This window comes from Pleurodeles waltl, chromosome 7, assembly GCF_031143425.1.
Source record: "Pleurodeles waltl isolate 20211129_DDA chromosome 7, aPleWal1.hap1.20221129, whole genome shotgun sequence".
NCBI classification, from domain to species: Eukaryota; Metazoa; Chordata; class Amphibia; order Caudata; family Salamandridae; genus Pleurodeles; species Pleurodeles waltl.
The window spans coordinates 217055289-217072861 of NC_090446.1; the positions used below are offsets into that span (position 1 = coordinate 217055289).

The window sequence follows — 17573 nt, forward strand, 5'->3', positions numbered from 1 at the left end:
TTATTTTTAAGAACCATATATTTGAAATGCCTCAGTGATAAATATTTAACAGGCCATGCTGTTTACCAGGGGACTATAGTAAACATTCCACCATCGCTTGGCTTGCATAAAGTACCACAATAACTCATAATATTCATTTGTTTCAGAGTGGCACTGCAACGTTTATCCAAGTCTGCAACATCGGGTTACTTCCTGTTAAGAGGTTGTAGTCCATGGTGATTCTCTCCCAAAAATATTAGAAACATGGAGAATTGCCTCCTGGACTGTTTGAAGAAGACTGTCTCTAAGGATACCCCATTCTCTGGGGACAAGTATGTAAAGTGTAATTTTCCTCCATCCACAAATAGCCGTATAAAAGGGGCAACTGTTAGGGCGCAACGTGCAAATGACCTGTATGGTGCTGTCAATGGTCCTGGAGGAGAGATGTTGATCCACCGCTCCCACGCACTTTTGACTACTGCCACGAAATATCAAAAGGCGAGTACGCAGGGGAGGGGAATGGGAGAGATTTAGAGACAGCGTGCATCTTGCGTTTCTTGGTCCACACCTCTCATGTTGTATTCATTCACCATCTAATCTCGATCTGTAGGCTGAAAAGCATAGTCATACTGCCAGTGGCGGACAGATAAATAGCATGAAGAGTTTCGGTTGCTTCTCTGATATTTTGCCTAGGGGTTACTTATCGGGTTGTTTTTTAAATAAATCATTATCTTCTTTTTTGAAGCAATATACTTTTACCATAAACAATCAGTTCTTGAATAACGCTTGACATATGATATATTGCATTTACATACTTAGTTTAATCATACTTCAAGCATTTGTCCATCACATGGAATGTGGTGCTTTTAGTGGAGGAAAACTTAATTTCAAAATGGGTTCCATGTTGAAGCAGATTGCTTCTAGGCCCTGTCTACTACAGCTGTTGCTGAGATGAGTGTACCTCATGCATAGCAGTGGATGCACAAACTGAGCAAACATATCCCGCTTATACCAATTAAAAAAGCAGCAGGAGAGTGAACAGAGAAAATCTCTATGATCATATCCATTCATCTATGATGGCCTGGAAATGTACTCACTAACAATTACTAAGGACTATTTTGTACATTTCTGAAACAGTTTTTTCTGCTCCCTATTTTGTAAGTTCTCTTGAAGCTCTTAACATGCAATAGGTGCATGAAGCCTGACAGGTGGTTGTTCAGTGCTGGGCTTGACAGTATCTATAGCTCTCTGTTCTTTGAAGGTCAAATTCTTTTTTTCAATGTATCAAAAGATTTAATCCCCGCCTTCGCAAACAGGTCTCCTAATCTGACACTTTCTATGTTCATCCATTCTTTGTATAAGTCCATGAATTCAACCATGTGAAGTGTGTGGTGCCCTGAACAGGAGAGAACAGGGATGAAAAGTGATCCATTTTGAGTCATGTGTCTGTTTATCCCACAACACTACAGTCACCCTGGTTATTAGCAAGGACTCAGCCCTGGAATCTTTCAAATACTATCTCTTTCGAAACTCTGATCAATGAAGTACTATTGCTTTCCCAATTCAAGCTTTCTTGAGACAACCCTAAAGAGGAGCTACTTGGCTTGGTAGTATTCATCCCTGATGGAGCGGCCTATACCTCCCTTCTTTAGAGCTAAGCACAGAGTGTATCTGGCTATCCTTTGCTTCTTTGTTGTCCAAACAGAACTGTATGCTACCCTCCGCAGCTTTCGTAGTGGTGAGGGGACAAAAAGGAGCAGCAGTGCCTGACCAGGGACAGGATGTTTGATACGAGTATTCATTTTGATAAGAGAATATATTTTGACCTCGACCAGTCTCCCCAACCTAGCCGTACCCGAAATCCCAAAATGTGAAAGACCCTTTCAGAAAGCAAGGCCTGGTGTGGGGCGGTTGATACCAACCAATGGCTGAAGATGGTTGACCCAAAGCCCTGCTCTGGAGGACTGCATACGCTGTCTTTTTGCCGGACTTAAAAATGGCTGCTGCAGACACTTCTGCAGCCAGGTCAAGTATTGGCTGAGCCTACTGACGTTGTGACGTTCCCATGAATGTGCCTGCTCTGGACTATGTTTTCCTTTTCCAATGCCTGGCTTTGAAAATGGTGGTATCCTGGTAAAAAGATCCAACTCCCTTCCCTATATCTCCTTTGTACCATAACCCTTTGATGTGTGTAGCAGGGCTATTATAGAATGTGTATCTGAAACTCTTCCAGCAGAGGCGGTACTGTATGTTAACATGACTATTGTTTGTGCATTCTTTGACGGTGGTTTAGGATCTACAAGACGGACACTAACGAGGGCCTTCCAGCCTTTATCAAAACAGTTGTCATATTTTTACGTTCATGGCATTGACAAGCCAGGGAACTGATGTTTCCCCTCTGCGGCAGTTTGCATTTCACTGTAGCTCTGCTCTGCAAGTATGGACAGTCTTTGGTGCTATCCTATCAGAGGAGCCGAGGAGATATAATAGCCGCCGTTTCTGAATATTTCATGCAATTTGGATGAAAGCCTTGTTTAACATTCTGTGTAACAAAACACAGGAGCTGAGCTTGAGCTAACCCCTCCTCCCTCCATAGGCTGCCATCAGTGAAACCAGGGGTAAAAGATACTTGTAATTGCGGGGGGGACAATGTAAATCTAGAGCGATGCTGAGAGACGAATTCAGGGATGTACATGACATTCCGAAATGCTTTATCAGTTAGTTATTTACTAATTTAGGGCTTAGACTAAGTGGTTAGGGCTGTGATGAACTGTAATTTTGGTGTATTTATTCATTTTGTTTTCTGAAGTAATAATTGTGGCAATAATTCTTAAAGATTTCATAGGTTAGCAAATGGAAAAAAAAATAGTTTGTTGTACAACACGTGTATCTGTCCTGATTTTGTTGTTCCCCGCAAGCTTCTCTGACAGTCCTTTCTGACGCCTTCGCACTCTCCCACACATGAATAACCCAGTTGGAGGGATGAGAGAGTCCTGCCAGTGTTCTGTTTCTCTGAAAAGGTCACAGTTTCCTTTTACTGCATAGGAAATCTATTGGACTTGGCCCAAATAATTTATATTTTCGGGGAACACAACGCCCACCCCTTTGCAAGGTGACAGGTCTGATTCAACATACATTTTGTTCACAGCATCAGTGAACAGTAACAGTTCCGTTTATGCTACTCAAAGAAGTTATTTGGGGTATTGATCAAACAACTTGTTTAGAAGACATGAATGATCCACTAGGAAGTTGTAAGGCTTACTGTGCATTTATCTTATAGGGCGAAAAGCTGTTTTTTACCAATCAGAATATGCAGCCTTTTGGTTTTGCATTATTAGCAAGCACAACAAATTGATAATACCGCAAGGATGCTCCTTAAACTGGTTTTCAATGTATTATCAATGTAGTACCTTCATTCCCAGTCCCGCTATTTACACAATTTGTCCTTTCTTTCTGCAGCAGCGGCACATGGAGATGCACAGGCGGATACACACTGGGGAGAAGCCTTACGCCTGTAGGGAGTGTGACAAGTGTTTCCGGCAGAAGCAGCTCCTCGACGTCCACTTCAAGAGACACCACGATCCCCATTTTGTGCCAAAGATGCATGAATGTGTCTATTGTGGCAAAGAATTCACTCGAGGGGTAAGGATCGACTTCTTCAGACTTGGACTCGGACGGCATCAGCCACTAGGGCAGGATGCAGATTTGACCTGTTTTGAGCATCGGTAAATGAATCATTCATTTTCCATTCTTAACGTGAATGACCGCGTGAGACAGGTGTTGCAGCCACAAAAGGTGTCATAAAACTCAAGTTTAACAAGGCTTGCAATACTTTTGTCTTCTGTGAGGAATGGGGCTCTGTTTTGAGTACTACTCCATGTAGTCGTCGGCCTGTACTTCGTCATCCAGGATTTCCGTGGATGGGAACACTGCCAGCCGAGCCGCATTCATTGGCACTGTCCATCCATCTTCCACGTCATTTGGGTCGATCAAGTACTACGCAACCCTCTAGACAGCACCTCCCTTCGCTCTCCCAACCTCCTCCTCCACATCCCTCTCCGCAGTGTCTCACAGGAGACCAGACTTAAAATTACCAATTGCTCAGAACAGGTGGTAAATGAGTGTGTTAACCCCTTAGCTGCTGGGCCTTTCCCCCCCCAGTGCTGAGCCCTTTTTTGGCTATTTGGGGTAGTTCGCGCTTAGGGCTTCATAACTTTTTGTCCACATAAGCTAACCACGCCAAATTTGCGTCCTTTTTTTCCAACATCCTAGGGATTCTAATAGTACCCAGAGTTTGTGGTTTACCCTGGAGGAGACCAAGAAAATAGCCAAAATACAGTGAAAATTTCGTTTTTCCCAAAAAAATGGGAAAAAAGGGCCGCCGAAGAAGGCTTGTGGTTTTTTCCCTGAAAATGCCATCAACAAAGGGTTTCTGGTGCTGAAATCACTATCTTCCCACCTTTCAGGAACGGGCAGACTTGAATCAGAAAACCACATTTTCCAACACAAATTTGGCATTTTACTGGGACATACCCCATTTTTACTATTTTTGGTGCTTTCAACCTCCTTCCAGTTAGTGACAGGAATGGGTATGAAATCAATGCTGGATCCCGGAAAGCTAAACATTTCTGAAAACTACACAAAAGTCTGAATTCAGCAAGGGGTCATTTGTGTAGATCCTACAAGGTTTTCCTACAGAAAATAACAGCTGAAATAAAAAAATATTAAAATTGAGCTGAAAACAACAGCCATTTTTCTTTATGTTTTACTCTGTAACTTTTTCCTGCGATGTCAGATTTCTGAAAGCAATATACCGTTTTGTCTGCTGGACTCTTCTGGTTGCGGGGATATAAAGGGCTTGTAGGTACCCTAGGTACCCAGAGCCAATAAATGAGCTGCACCCTGCAGTTGGTTTTCATTCTATACTGGGTATACAGCAATTCATTTGCTGAAATATGAAGAGTGAAAAAGAGGTATCAAGAAAACCTTTGCATTTCCAAAATGGGATCAAGATAAGGTTTTGAGGAGCAGTGGTTATTTGCACATCTCTGAATTCCGAGGTGCCCATACTAGCATGTGAATTGCAGAGCATTTCTCAAATAGATGTCTTTTTTACACACTCTCTTATATTTGGAAGGAAAACATTTAGAGAAAGATAAGGGGCAATAACACTTGTTTTGCTATTCTATGTTCCCCCAAGTCTCCCGATAAAAATGATACCTCACTTGTGTGGGTAGGCCTAGCGCCCGCGACAGGAAATGCCCCAAAACACACCCTGGACACATCCCATTTTTTGACAAAATACAGAGCAGTTTTTTGCAAAGTGCCTACCTGTAGATTTTGGCCTCTAGCTCAGCCGGCACATAGGGAAACCTACCAAACCTGTGCATTTTTGAAAACTAGAGACCTAGGGGAATCCAAGATGGGGTGACTCGTGGGGCTCTGACCAGGTTCTGTTACCCAGAATCCTTTGCAAACCTCAAAAAGTGGCTAAAAAAACAAGTTTTCCTCACATTTCGGTGACAGAAAGTTCTGGAATCTGAGAGGAGCCACAAATTTCCTTCCACCCAGCGTTCCCCCAAGTCTCCCGATAAAAATGATACCTCACTTGTGTGGGTAGGCCTAGCGCCAGCGACAGGAAATGCCCCAAAACACAACGTGGACACATCCCATTTTTTGACAAAATACAAAGCTGTTTTTTGCAAAGTGCCTACCTGTAGATTTTGGCCTCTAGCTCAGCCGGCACCTAGGGAAACCTACCAAACCTGTGCATTTTTGAAAACTAGAGACCTAGGGGAATCCAAGATGGGGTGACTCGTGGGGCTCTGACCAGGTTCTGTTACCCAGAATCCTTTGCAAACCTCAAAAAGTGGCTAAAAAACAAGTTTTCCTCACATTTCGGTGACAGAAAGTTCTGGAATCTGAGAGGAGCCACAAATTTCCTTCCACCCAGCGTTCCCCCAAGTCTCCCGATAAAAATGATACCTCACTTGTGTGGGTAGGCCTAGCGCCCGCGACAGGAAATGCCCCAAAACACAACGTGGACACATCCCATTTTTTGACAAAATGCAGAGCTGTTTTTTGCAAAGTGCCTACCTGTAGATTTTGGCCTCTAGCTCAGCCGGCACATAGGGAAACCTACCAAACCTGTGCATTTTTGAAAACTAGAGACCTAGGGGAATCCAAGATGGGGTGACTCGTGGGGCTCTGACCAGTTTCTGTTACCCAGAATCCTTTGCAAACCTCAAAAAGTGGCTAAAAAAACAAGTTTTCCTCCCATTTCGGTGACAGAAAGTTCTGGAATCTGAGAGGAGCCACAAATTTCCTTCCACCCAGCGTTCCCCCAAGTCTCCCGATAAAAATGATACCTCACTTGTGTGGGTAGGCCTAGCGCCCGCGACAGGAAATGCCGCAAAACACAACATGGACACATCCCATTTTTTGACAAAATACAGAGCTGTTTTTTGCAAAGTGCCTACCTGTAGATTTTGGCCTCTAGCTTAGCAGGCACATAGGGAAACCTACCAAACCTGTGCATTTTTGAAAACTAGAGACCTAGGGGAATCCAAGATGGGGTGATTTGTGGGGCTCTGACCAGGTTCTGTTACCCGGAATCCTTTGCAAACCTCAAAAAGTGGCTAAAAAAACAAGTTTTCCTCACATTTCGGTGACAGAAAGTTCTGGAATCTGAGCGGAGCCACAAATTTCCTTCCACCCAGCGTTCCCCCAAGTCTCCTGATAAAAATGATACCTCACTTGTGTGGGTAGGCCTAGCGCCCGCGACAGGAAATGCCCCAAAACACAATGTGGACACATCCCATTTTTTGACAAAATACAGAGCTGTTTTTTGCAAAGTGCCTACCTGTAGATTTTGGCCTCTAGCTCAGCCACACATAGGGAAACCTACCAAACCTGTGCATTTGTGAAAACTAGAGACCTAGGGGAATCCAAGATGGGGTGACTCGTGGGGCTTTGACCAGGTTCTGTTACCCAGAATCCTTTGCAAACCTCAAAAAGTGGCTAAAAAAACAAGTTTTCCTCACATTTCGGTGACAGAAATTCTGGAATCTGAGAGGAGCCACAAATTTCCTTCCACCCAGCGTTCCCCCAAGTCTCCCGAAAAAAAATGATACGTCACTTGTGTGGGTAGGCCTAGCGCCCGCGACAAGAAATGCCCCAAAACAGAACGTGAACACATCCCATTTTTTGACAAAATACAGAGCTGTTTTTTGCAAAGTGCCTACCTGTAGATTTTGGCCTCTAGCTCAGCCGGCACATAGGGAAACCTACCAAACCTGTGCATTTTTGAAAACTAAAGACATAGGGGAATCCAAGATGGGGTGACTTGCGGGGCTCTGACCATGTTCTGTTACCCAGAATCCTTTGCAAACCTCAAAAAGTGGCTAAAAAAACAAGTTTTCCTCACATTTCGGTGACAGAAAGTTCTGGAATCTGAGAGGAGCCACAAATTTCCTTCCACCCAGCGTTCCCCCAAGTCTCCCGATAAAAATGATACGTCACTTGTGTGGGTAGGCCTAGCGCCCGTGACAAGAAATGCCCCAAAACACAACGTGGACACATCCCATTTTTTGACAAAATACAGAGCTGTTTTTTGCAAAGTGCCTACCTGTAGATTTTGGCCTCTAGCTCAGCCGGCACATAGGGAAACCTACCAAACCTGTGCATTTTTGAAAACTAGAGACCTAGGGGAATCCAAGATGGGGTGACTTGCGGGGCTCTGACCATGTTCTGTTACCCAGAATCCTTTGCAAACCTCAAAAAGTGGCTAAAAACAAGTTTTCCTCACATTTCGGTGACAGAAAGTTCTGGAATCTGAGAGGAGCCACAAATTTCCTTCCACCCAGCGTTCCCCCAAGTCTCCCGTTAAAAATGATACCTCACTTGTGTGGGTAGGCCTAGCGCCCGCGACAGGAAATGCCCCAAAACACAACGTGGACACATCCGATTTTTTGACAAAATACAGAGCTGTTTTTTGCAAAGTGCCTACCTGTAGATTTTGGCCTCTAGCTCAGCCAGCACATAGGGAAACCTTCCAAACCTGTGCATTTTTGAAAACTAGAGACCTAGGGGAATCCAAGATGGGGTGACTTGCGGGGCTCTGACCAGGTTCTGTTACCCAGAATCCTTTGCAAACCTCAAAAAGTGGCTAAAAAACCAAGTTTTCCTCACATTTCGGTGACAGAAAGTTCTGGAATCTGAGAGGAGACACAAATTTCCTTCCACCCAGCGTTCCCCCAAGTCTCCCGATAAAAATGATACCTCACTTGTGTGGGTAGGCCTAGCGCCCGCGACAGGAAATGCCCCAAAACACAACGTGGACACATCCTATTTTTTGACAAAATACAGAGCTGGTTTTTGCAAAGTGCCTACCTGTAGATTTAGGCCTCTAGCTCAGCCGGCACATAGGGAAACCTACCAAACCTGTGCATTTTTGAAAACTAGAGACCTAGGGGAATCCAAGATGGGGTGACTCGTGGGGCTCTGACCAGTTTCTGTTACCCAGAATCCTTTGCAAACCTCAAAAAGTGGCTAAAAAAACAAGTTTTCCTCCCATTTCGGTGACAGAAAGTTCTGGAATCTGAGAGGAGCCACAAATTTCCTTCCACCCAGCGTTCCCCCAAGTCTCCCGATAAAAATGATACCTCACTTGTGTGGGTAGGCCTAGCGCCCGCGACAGGAAATGCCGCAAAACACAACATGGACACATCCCATTTTTTGACAAAATACAGAGCTGTTTTTTGCAAAGTGCCTACCTGTAGATTTTGGCCTCTAGCTTAGCAGGCACATAGGGAAACCTACCAAACCTGTGCATTTTTGAAAACTAGAGACCTAGGGGAATCCAAGATGGGGTGATTTGTGGGGCTCTGACCAGGTTCTGTTACCCGGAATCCTTTGCAAACCTCAAAAAGTGGCTAAAAAAACAAGTTTTCCTCACATTTCGGTGACAGAAAGTTCTGGAATCTGAGAGGAGCCACAAATTTCCTTCCACCCAGCGTTCCCCCAAGTCTCCCGTTAAAAATGATACCTCACTTGTGTGGGTAGGCCTAGCGCCCGCGACAGGAAATGCCCCAAAACACAACGTGGACACATCCGATTTTTTGACAAAATACAGAGCTGTTTTTTGCAAAGTGCCTACCTGTAGATTTTGGCCTCTAGCTCAGCCAGCACATAGGGAAACCTTCCAAACCTGTGCATTTTTGAAAACTAGAGACCTAGGGGAATCCAAGATGGGGTGACTTGCGGGGCTCTGACCAGGTTCTGTTACCCAGAATCCTTTGCAAACCTCAAAAAGTGGCTAAAAAACCAAGTTTTCCTCACATTTCGGTGACAGAAAGTTCTGGAATCTGAGAGGAGACACAAATTTCCTTCCACCCAGCGTTCCCCCAAGTCTCCCGATAAAAATGATACCTCACTTGTGTGGGTAGGCCTAGCGCCCGCGACAGGAAATGCCCCAAAACACAACGTGGACACATCCTATTTTTTGACAAAATACAGAGCTGGTTTTTGCAAAGTGCCTACCTGTAGATTTAGGCCTCTAGCTCAGCCGGCACATAGGGAAACCTACCAAACCTGTGCATTTTTGAAAACTAGAGACCTAGGGGAATCCAAGATGGGGTGACTCGTGGGGCTCTGACCAGTTTCTGTTACCCAGAATCCTTTGCAAACCTCAAAAAGTGGCTAAAAAAACAAGTTTTCCTCCCATTTCGGTGACAGAAAGTTCTGGAATCTGAGAGGAGCCACAAATTTCCTTCCACCCAGCGTTCCCCCAAGTCTCCCGATAAAAATGATACCTCACTTGTGTGGGTAGGCCTAGCGCCCGCGACAGGAAATGCCGCAAAACACAACATGGACACATCCCATTTTTTGACAAAATACAGAGCTGTTTTTTGCAAAGTGCCTACCTGTAGATTTTGGCCTCTAGCTTAGCAGGCACATAGGGAAACCTACCAAACCTGTGCATTTTTGAAAACTAGAGACCTAGGGGAATCCAAGATGGGGTGATTTGTGGGGCTCTGACCAGGTTCTGTTACCCGGAATCCTTTGCAAACCTCAAAAAGTGGCTAAAAAAACAAGTTTTCCTCACATTTCGGTGACAGAAAGTTCTGGAATCTGAGAGGAGCCACAAATTTCCTTCCACCCAGCGTTCCCCCAAGTCTCCTGATAAAAATGATACCTCACTTGTGTGGGTAGGCCTAGCGCCCGCGACAGGAAATGCCCCAAAACACAATGTGGACACATCCCATTTTTTGACAAAATACAGAGCTGTTTTTTGCAAAGTGCCTACCTGTAGATTTTGGCCTCTAGCTCAGCCACACATAGGGAAACCTACCAAACCTGTGCATTTGTGAAAACTAGAGACCTAGGGGAATCCAAGATGGGGTGACTCGTGGGGCTTTGACCAGGTTCTGTTACCCAGAATCCTTTGCAAACCTCAAAAAGTGGCTAAAAAAACAAGTTTTCCTCACATTTCGGTGACAGAAATTCTGGAATCTGAGAGGAGCCACAAATTTCCTTCCACCCAGCGTTCCCCCAAGTCTCCCGAAAAAAAATGATACGTCACTTGTGTGGGTAGGCCTAGCGCCCGCGACAAGAAATGCCCCAAAACAGAACGTGAACACATCCCATTTTTTGACAAAATACAGAGCTGTTTTTTGCAAAGTGCCTACCTGTAGATTTTGGCCTCTAGCTCAGCCGGCACATAGGGAAACCTACCAAACCTGTGCATTTTTGAAAACTAAAGACATAGGGAAATCCAAGATGGGGTGACTTGCGGGGCTCTGACCATGTTCTGTTACCCAGAATCCTTTGCAAACCTCAAAAAGTGGCTAAAAAAACAAGTTTTCCTCACATTTCGGTGACAGAAAGTTCTGGAATCTGAGAGGAGCCACAAATTTCCTTCCACCCAGCGTTCCCCCAAGTCTCCCGATAAAAATGATACGTCACTTGTGTGGGTAGGCCTAGCGCCCGTGACAAGAAATGCCCCAAAACACAACGTGGACACATCCCATTTTTTGACAAAATACAGAGCTGTTTTTTGCAAAGTGCCTACCTGTAGATTTTGGCCTCTAGCTCAGCCGGCACATAGGGAAACCTACCAAACCTGTGCATTTTTGAAAACTAGAGACCTAGGGGAATCCAAGATGGGGTGACTTGCGGGGCTCTGACCATGTTCTGTTACCCAGAATCCTTTGCAAACCTAAAAAAGTGGCTAAAAACAAGTTTTCCTCACATTTCGGTGACAGAAAGTTCTGGAATCTGAGAGGAGCCACAAATTTCCTTCCACCCAGCGTTCCCCCAAGTCTCCCGATAAAAATGATACCTCACTTGTGTGGGTAGGCCTAGCGCCCGCGACAGGAAATGCCCCAAAACACAACGTGGACACATCCGATTTTTTGACAAAATACAGAGCTGTTTTTTGCAAAGTGCCTACCTGTAGATTTTGGCCTCTAGCTCAGCCAGCACATAGGGAAACCTTCCAAACCTGTGCATTTTTGAAAACTAGAGACCTAGGGGAATCCAAGATGGGGTGACTTGCGGGGCTCTGACCAGGTTCTGTTACCCAGAATCCTTTGCAAACCTCAAAAAGTGGCTAAAAAACCAAGTTTTCCTCACATTTCGGTGACAGAAAGTTCTGGAATCTGAGAGGAGACACAAATTTCCTTCCACCCAGCGTTCCCCCAAGTCTCCCGATAAAAATGATACCTCACTTGTGTGGGTAGGCCTAGCGCCCGCGACAGGAAATGCCCCAAAACACAACGTGGACACATCCTATTTTTTGACAAAATACAGAGCTGGTTTTTGCAAAGTGCCTACCTGTAGATTTAGGCCTCTAGCTCAGCCGGCACATAGGGAAACCTACCAAACCTGTGCATTTTTTAAAACTAGAGACCTAGGGGAATCCAAGATGGGGTGACTTGCGGGGCTCTGACCATGTTCTGTTACCCAGAATCCTTTGCAAACCTCAAAAAGTGGCTAAAAAAACAAGTTTTCCTCACATTTCGGTGACAGAAAGTTCTGGAATCTGAGAGGAGCCACAAATTTCCTTCCACCCAGCGTTCCCCCAAGTCTCCTGATAAAAATGATACCTCACTTGTGTGGGTAGGCCTAGCGCCCGCGACAGGAATGGATCACACAAGGCTCAATGGTAGTCCTTGCTTGAGGTCTACTGTTAACCCTGGAGTGATTCATTCCTGAAGCAGGCACTAGGCGCAGGCACACAAGCGGGGTTGTGTTTTTATCAGGACAAGTGGGGAAACACTGGGTGGTAGGAATTTTGAGGATCCCTGCAGATCCCTGGACTTCTGCTCATTGGAATGCAAGGAAAATGTGTTTTTTAAGCACATAATGTAATTTCAAGGGGATTCTGGGTGAAGGAAAACTGGTGAGAGCCATGCAAGTCCTCTACCCTTGGACTCCCCTGGTACTAGTTTGTTAAAGTTAACCCACCACTCACACTGGTTGGTTTTAGCACCTCCAGAAATTATGGTTTCAAAGCATGATTACTTTTCAAAGTATCTGAATATTGAAACCAAGCCTTCTGAAGGTGGGCATCAAGCCGCGTCCAGGCACCAACCTCTTTATGGTCCATTCACACGCCATTCACGCACAACAAACAACCCTTTCATATCGCCAGCCACGGGCCCAATCCAATCAATCACTCCACTCACATTAACTTACCGCTGCCAGACAAGGGCCCATCACATTCACACGCCACAGAACGGAATAAGTTTGACTACATTTTACCACCTGTCAAGTAACTGCCTCCTTCTTCCTTAACATTACCAAATGCATGCGTAACAAACCTTTACTAATGACTCCTGTGACAGCCACCTGAGGCTCAGGAAGACATGTTTTTCATGCGCCTTTAACGCACTCTCTGTGCTAAATCCAACTCCTTCCAGTTTGTGGATGCAAGTTGGGGGTGTCCGAGTATGCCGTACAAAGCGATTCCTCGAACTGAGTGAGCATATTTACCTTTGAAACTAAGGGAGACATGCTGGGGATTTCTCATGCTGTTACCTAAAGAGAAGGTCATAGGCTACCTGCCTCCTTCTTCCTTAACATTACCAAATGCATGCGTAACAAACCTTTACTAATGACTCCTGTGACAGCCACCTGAGGCTCAGGAAGACATGTTTTTCATGCGCCTTTAACGCACTCTCTGTGCTAAATCCAACTCCTTCCAGTTTGTGGATGCAAGTTGGGGGTGTCCGAGTATGCCGTACAAAGCGATTCCTCGAACTGAGTGAGCATATCTACCTTTGAAACTAAGGGAGACATGCTGGGGATTTCTCATGATGTTCCCTAAAGAGAAGGCCATAGGCTATGGAAAAGGGTAGTGTTTGGTACATAGGGGAGTCCATGAGAAGTAGCATATGTCCCAGCCAACATTATGTGCAGTGATGTGACTATAATGCACTTATACAGCAAACTGAACATCTACTAAGTTCTGATGGAGGATGAACATGAAAAGCAGGTCAAACACTGACCTATACAAGTCATTCTCCTTCATTGCTGGGATGGCACCAATGGGCTTGAATCCATAGGTGTAGATGATGTACATCTGTACTACCTTTACTATCTGCCTTCTACCTGTGCAATAACCCTGTGAAGGCATAAGCTTTCCTTACCCATCCATGTCTCTGTTCTCATCAGCGTCCTGGCTAATCCTGTATAATAGCCAAGTGAACCTATACTAGTTTGTGGAAGCAAGTTGGGGGTTTCCAAGTATGCCCTACAAAGTGATTCCTCAAACTGAGAGAGCATATCTACCGTTGAAAGTAAGGTAGACATGCAGGTGAAGAAAGGGTACTCCGTGGCAATGTGGCATATGTTCTGTCCACTAGTATATGCAGTAGGGGGAAGAAAATGCATGTTAATTGAACAGAACACCGACCACGCCAAAAGGAAGTCCATGATGAAGTAAAATTCTGTGGCTCCTTGCCTAACGAAGCAGTGGCCCATGGACGTTCGGTATCCATGCACTGCTACTGAAAGGATTACCCAACAGCAGCTCAACCTCAGTCGATTTCCCAGAACTTTGCTTTAGTATGATACAACGTAAAGCAAGTAGGGATACAGAGGCCTGGTTGTGATGGACACTGGGGACAGTAATACCGACTCTCCTGCCGCTTTCCATGCTTTGAGCACACTTTACAGCGACGACATGGACGATCCTTTTTGGGTGTTTTAGGTATGCGATCAGCAAAGTGTCGCTCCTGCAGCCTTGCCACATCCTCCAGAACATATGAGGTGGAGGCTGCTGCTTCTTCTGTAACAGCAGTGAGGCTTTTAATTACAGACAACTGGAAGTCAAGGAAAGTCATGAGTCTTCCTGTTGTTGTCTGACGGTAAACAACATACGCATTATATGTTGCCATCTGAATCAGGTGGGTAAACAGTTTCTTGTACCAAGTGCGAGTTTTACGACATGCATTTTATGGTTGAAGAACCTGGTCGTTCTTGTCCATTCCACCCATGTACTTATTGTAATCGAGTATACAGATGGGCTTGTGGACTTCGGCCATCTGACCCCAAACCGTGATGGGAGAAGTGCTCTCATCATGAATTGTAGTGAGCACGTATACATCACGTCTATCTAGGAACTTGACTGCGAGCAGTTCGTTAGAACGCAATGCAGTACTCTGTGATTTCTGGAGCTTCTTGCAAACAAGCTCCCGCGGGAATCCTTTGCGGTTACAACGAACTGTACCGCAGGCCACAGTGCCAGCTTTGTAGAGCTCACTGAACAGCTCTACTCCTGTATAGAAATTGTCCACATAAAGGTTATAACCTTTGTGAAGAAGTGGCTGGACAAGTTCCCATACAATCTTACCTGTGACCCCTAACGCAGGAGGGCAACCTACAGGGTTTAGGGTAGAATCCTTCCCTGTATACACTCTCAGGCTGTACACATAGCCAGTAGAGCTCTCACACAGCATGTACAGCTTTATGCCATAGCGAGCTCTTTTGCTCGCAATGTACTGTCTGAAAAGCAGCCGTCCTTTGTACAGGATCAAGGACTCATCGACTGCTATATTCTTTCCAGGAGTATAGATCTCTGGAAACCTGGCAGACAAATGTTCCACGACAGTCTGAATTTTGAACAACCTGTCATGATCTGAATGGTCCCGGGGCAATGCAGCAGAATTGTCATTAAAATGCAGCATGCGCTGCAGTAGCAAAAAACGATCTCTGCTCATGTATGGTGCGAAGATGGGAGTTACCCAAACCGTGCGAGTCGTCCAGTAGGACTGCAAGGTGGGTTTCTGTACTAACCCCATTTTGAGCGTAAGGCCCAAAAATATCTTCAACTCCGCCAGCGAAGTGGGAGTCCACTGGCGTGCCCTAGAACGGGGCCCTAGAGCGCCTCCGCACTCCCTCAGAAATTGGTCTGCACGCAAATTTGTTTGTTGCACAACTTTCTGAAGAAAGTCAACATCCAAAAACAGATAGATGTAGTCGACTGGCAAAAAGTTAGCTGTATCGACTTTACATCCAGCGTCACCAGTAAAAGGTGGAATTTGGGGCTGAACCAAACAGGGGGGCTGCCAAGAGAGCACTCTCTCTGTGCTTGCGGCAGCAAGCACATGCTCTCTGGGTTCGGCTAACCCAATGTGGTCCCGCTGCCTAGAATGTGCTTGCGAAGGGACAGCACGGATGTCGTCATTGTCTCCTTCAGACTCACTGGAAGAGGTGTCGTCAGATGGGACTCCGCCGACTGAAAAATCACTCCCAGAATCTGCCCCATTGTCCTCTCCCTGAGATGCTGTCTCAGTGTCTGCTGTCTCAGTCTCTGAGCCTACATCAGAACTGTCCTCCATAACCCGAGCTAGGGCTTGATCAGCAGTCATCCAACGAGACGCCATCTCTGCAACTGGCTAAACTGTCCCTCTAAATTACTAGCCTACGTAGAAGGCAGATAGTCACAAAATTGCTTGTGGGTATGTTTGTTGTGTACAACAGGAAATGTCGTCACCTTACCTTTGCTTCTTCTCCAATTCTGCAGATTCTCTGAAAACACTGAAAAAAACAAAAAAAGAATGTATTACTTCACCTTACCACACACCCTGTGCAACAGTCATTTTTGGTGCTCTGCCTCCCATTACCTCCTCTTCTAATTCCCTCAGTACTACCCAGCAAAAGTGCCACTCATATCTCCATAGTCCCCCTGGCATTACATTTGTTTTAAAGCGCAGGTAACGCTTGCCTTTACTAATCCACTCAGCTACTTTATGTCAACTGCCACTACAGAAAAGGCATGCATATATATATATATATATATATATATATATATATATATATATATATATTGTGTGAACAAGATTCTCACCCCACTCCACGAGGTTCAAATTGGCATCTTTTATTGCAAGCAACAGCCACGTACGCGTTTCGACTCTCAAGGATTCTTGATCACAGTAAATGAGTCTCTCTTTTCTTTCATTATTTTATGCTTGCAATAAAACATGTCAATTTGAACCTCGTGGAGTGCGGTGAGATTCTTGTTCACAAAATATTTTTGAGGTTGCTCTCCTCCATCACTGAGCACCGGCAGTGGAGTGCACTGCGCAACAATCTTTTTAACCAATTTGTGTTGCATATATATATATATATATATATATATATATATATATATATATGTTTAGAAACAAAGTGGTTGAAGGGTTGCTGGGCGGCACACTCCACTGCCGGTGCCCAGTGACAGAGAAGACCAATCTAGAAATTATCTAATGCCGAAAAATTTCACTGCACTCCACGAAGTACAAATAAACGTGTATTTTATTGCAGTCAATAACCACCAACGTGTTTCAACTCACCAAGGAGTCTTGATCACGGTCCTCGTGGAGTGCAGTGAAATTGTTCACCATTATAAAACAACAAACACAAGAATAACAAGCATTTACAATGCAATGGGTCTGGCATCTGCTCGAGTTAGAGCTATTAGCATTATAAACTTCTACCCCAACTTTTCTTGCCACATAAATTGATAATTGAAAGTTAACCTCTTTCACATAAGAGAGCCGATACACAGCGCCACGGCCACCATGAGCATCATGTGAAGAGTTACACAAAAGGAAAAGAAGTTTGCTCGCAGTTAAACGTAACAGCAAAAGTTCAATTAGCCATGTACCAGGGGCGATGGCCAGGGCGGTAACAAAACCTCCCCAAGGAGGGACAAAGGTAAATCATTTTGCAATGTCATCAAAGGATTTTTGAAGGGCAAGCCCACGAACGAGTGGTAGTGATGGGCGTGAGGTGGGCGTTGTCAGAAGCCCAGATACACACCAACAAGTCAGAAAAGCAGCACATGGATGCTGCAATGCTTGTCCTGAAAAAAAAAATATATATATATATATGTTCGATGGCATGTGTAGCTGCAGATACACATGCTGTGCACAGTCCGCCGTCTGGTGTTGGGCTCGGAGTGTTACAAGTTGTTTTTCTTCGAAGAAGTCTTTTCGAGTCACGAGACCGAGGGACTCCTCCCACTTCGATTCCATTGCCCATGGGCGTCGACTCCATCTTAGATTGTTTTTTTTCCGCCATCGGGTTCGGACGTGTTCCTTTTCGCT

At 45.0% G+C, this 17573-nt stretch overlaps 1 protein-coding gene across 1 annotated transcript in view; it reads left to right on the top strand.

Moving 5' to 3' along the window:
• The window catches only part of CTCFL (CCCTC-binding factor like), a 197308-nt gene that overhangs the window by 167515 nt on the left and 12220 nt on the right, over nt 1-17573 (top strand). The window contains exon 9 of the mRNA XM_069201618.1: nt 3439-3621. Coding sequence (XP_069057719.1) covers nt 3439-3621 — 183 coding nt within the window. The remainder of the gene's footprint in view (nt 1-3438; nt 3622-17573) is intronic.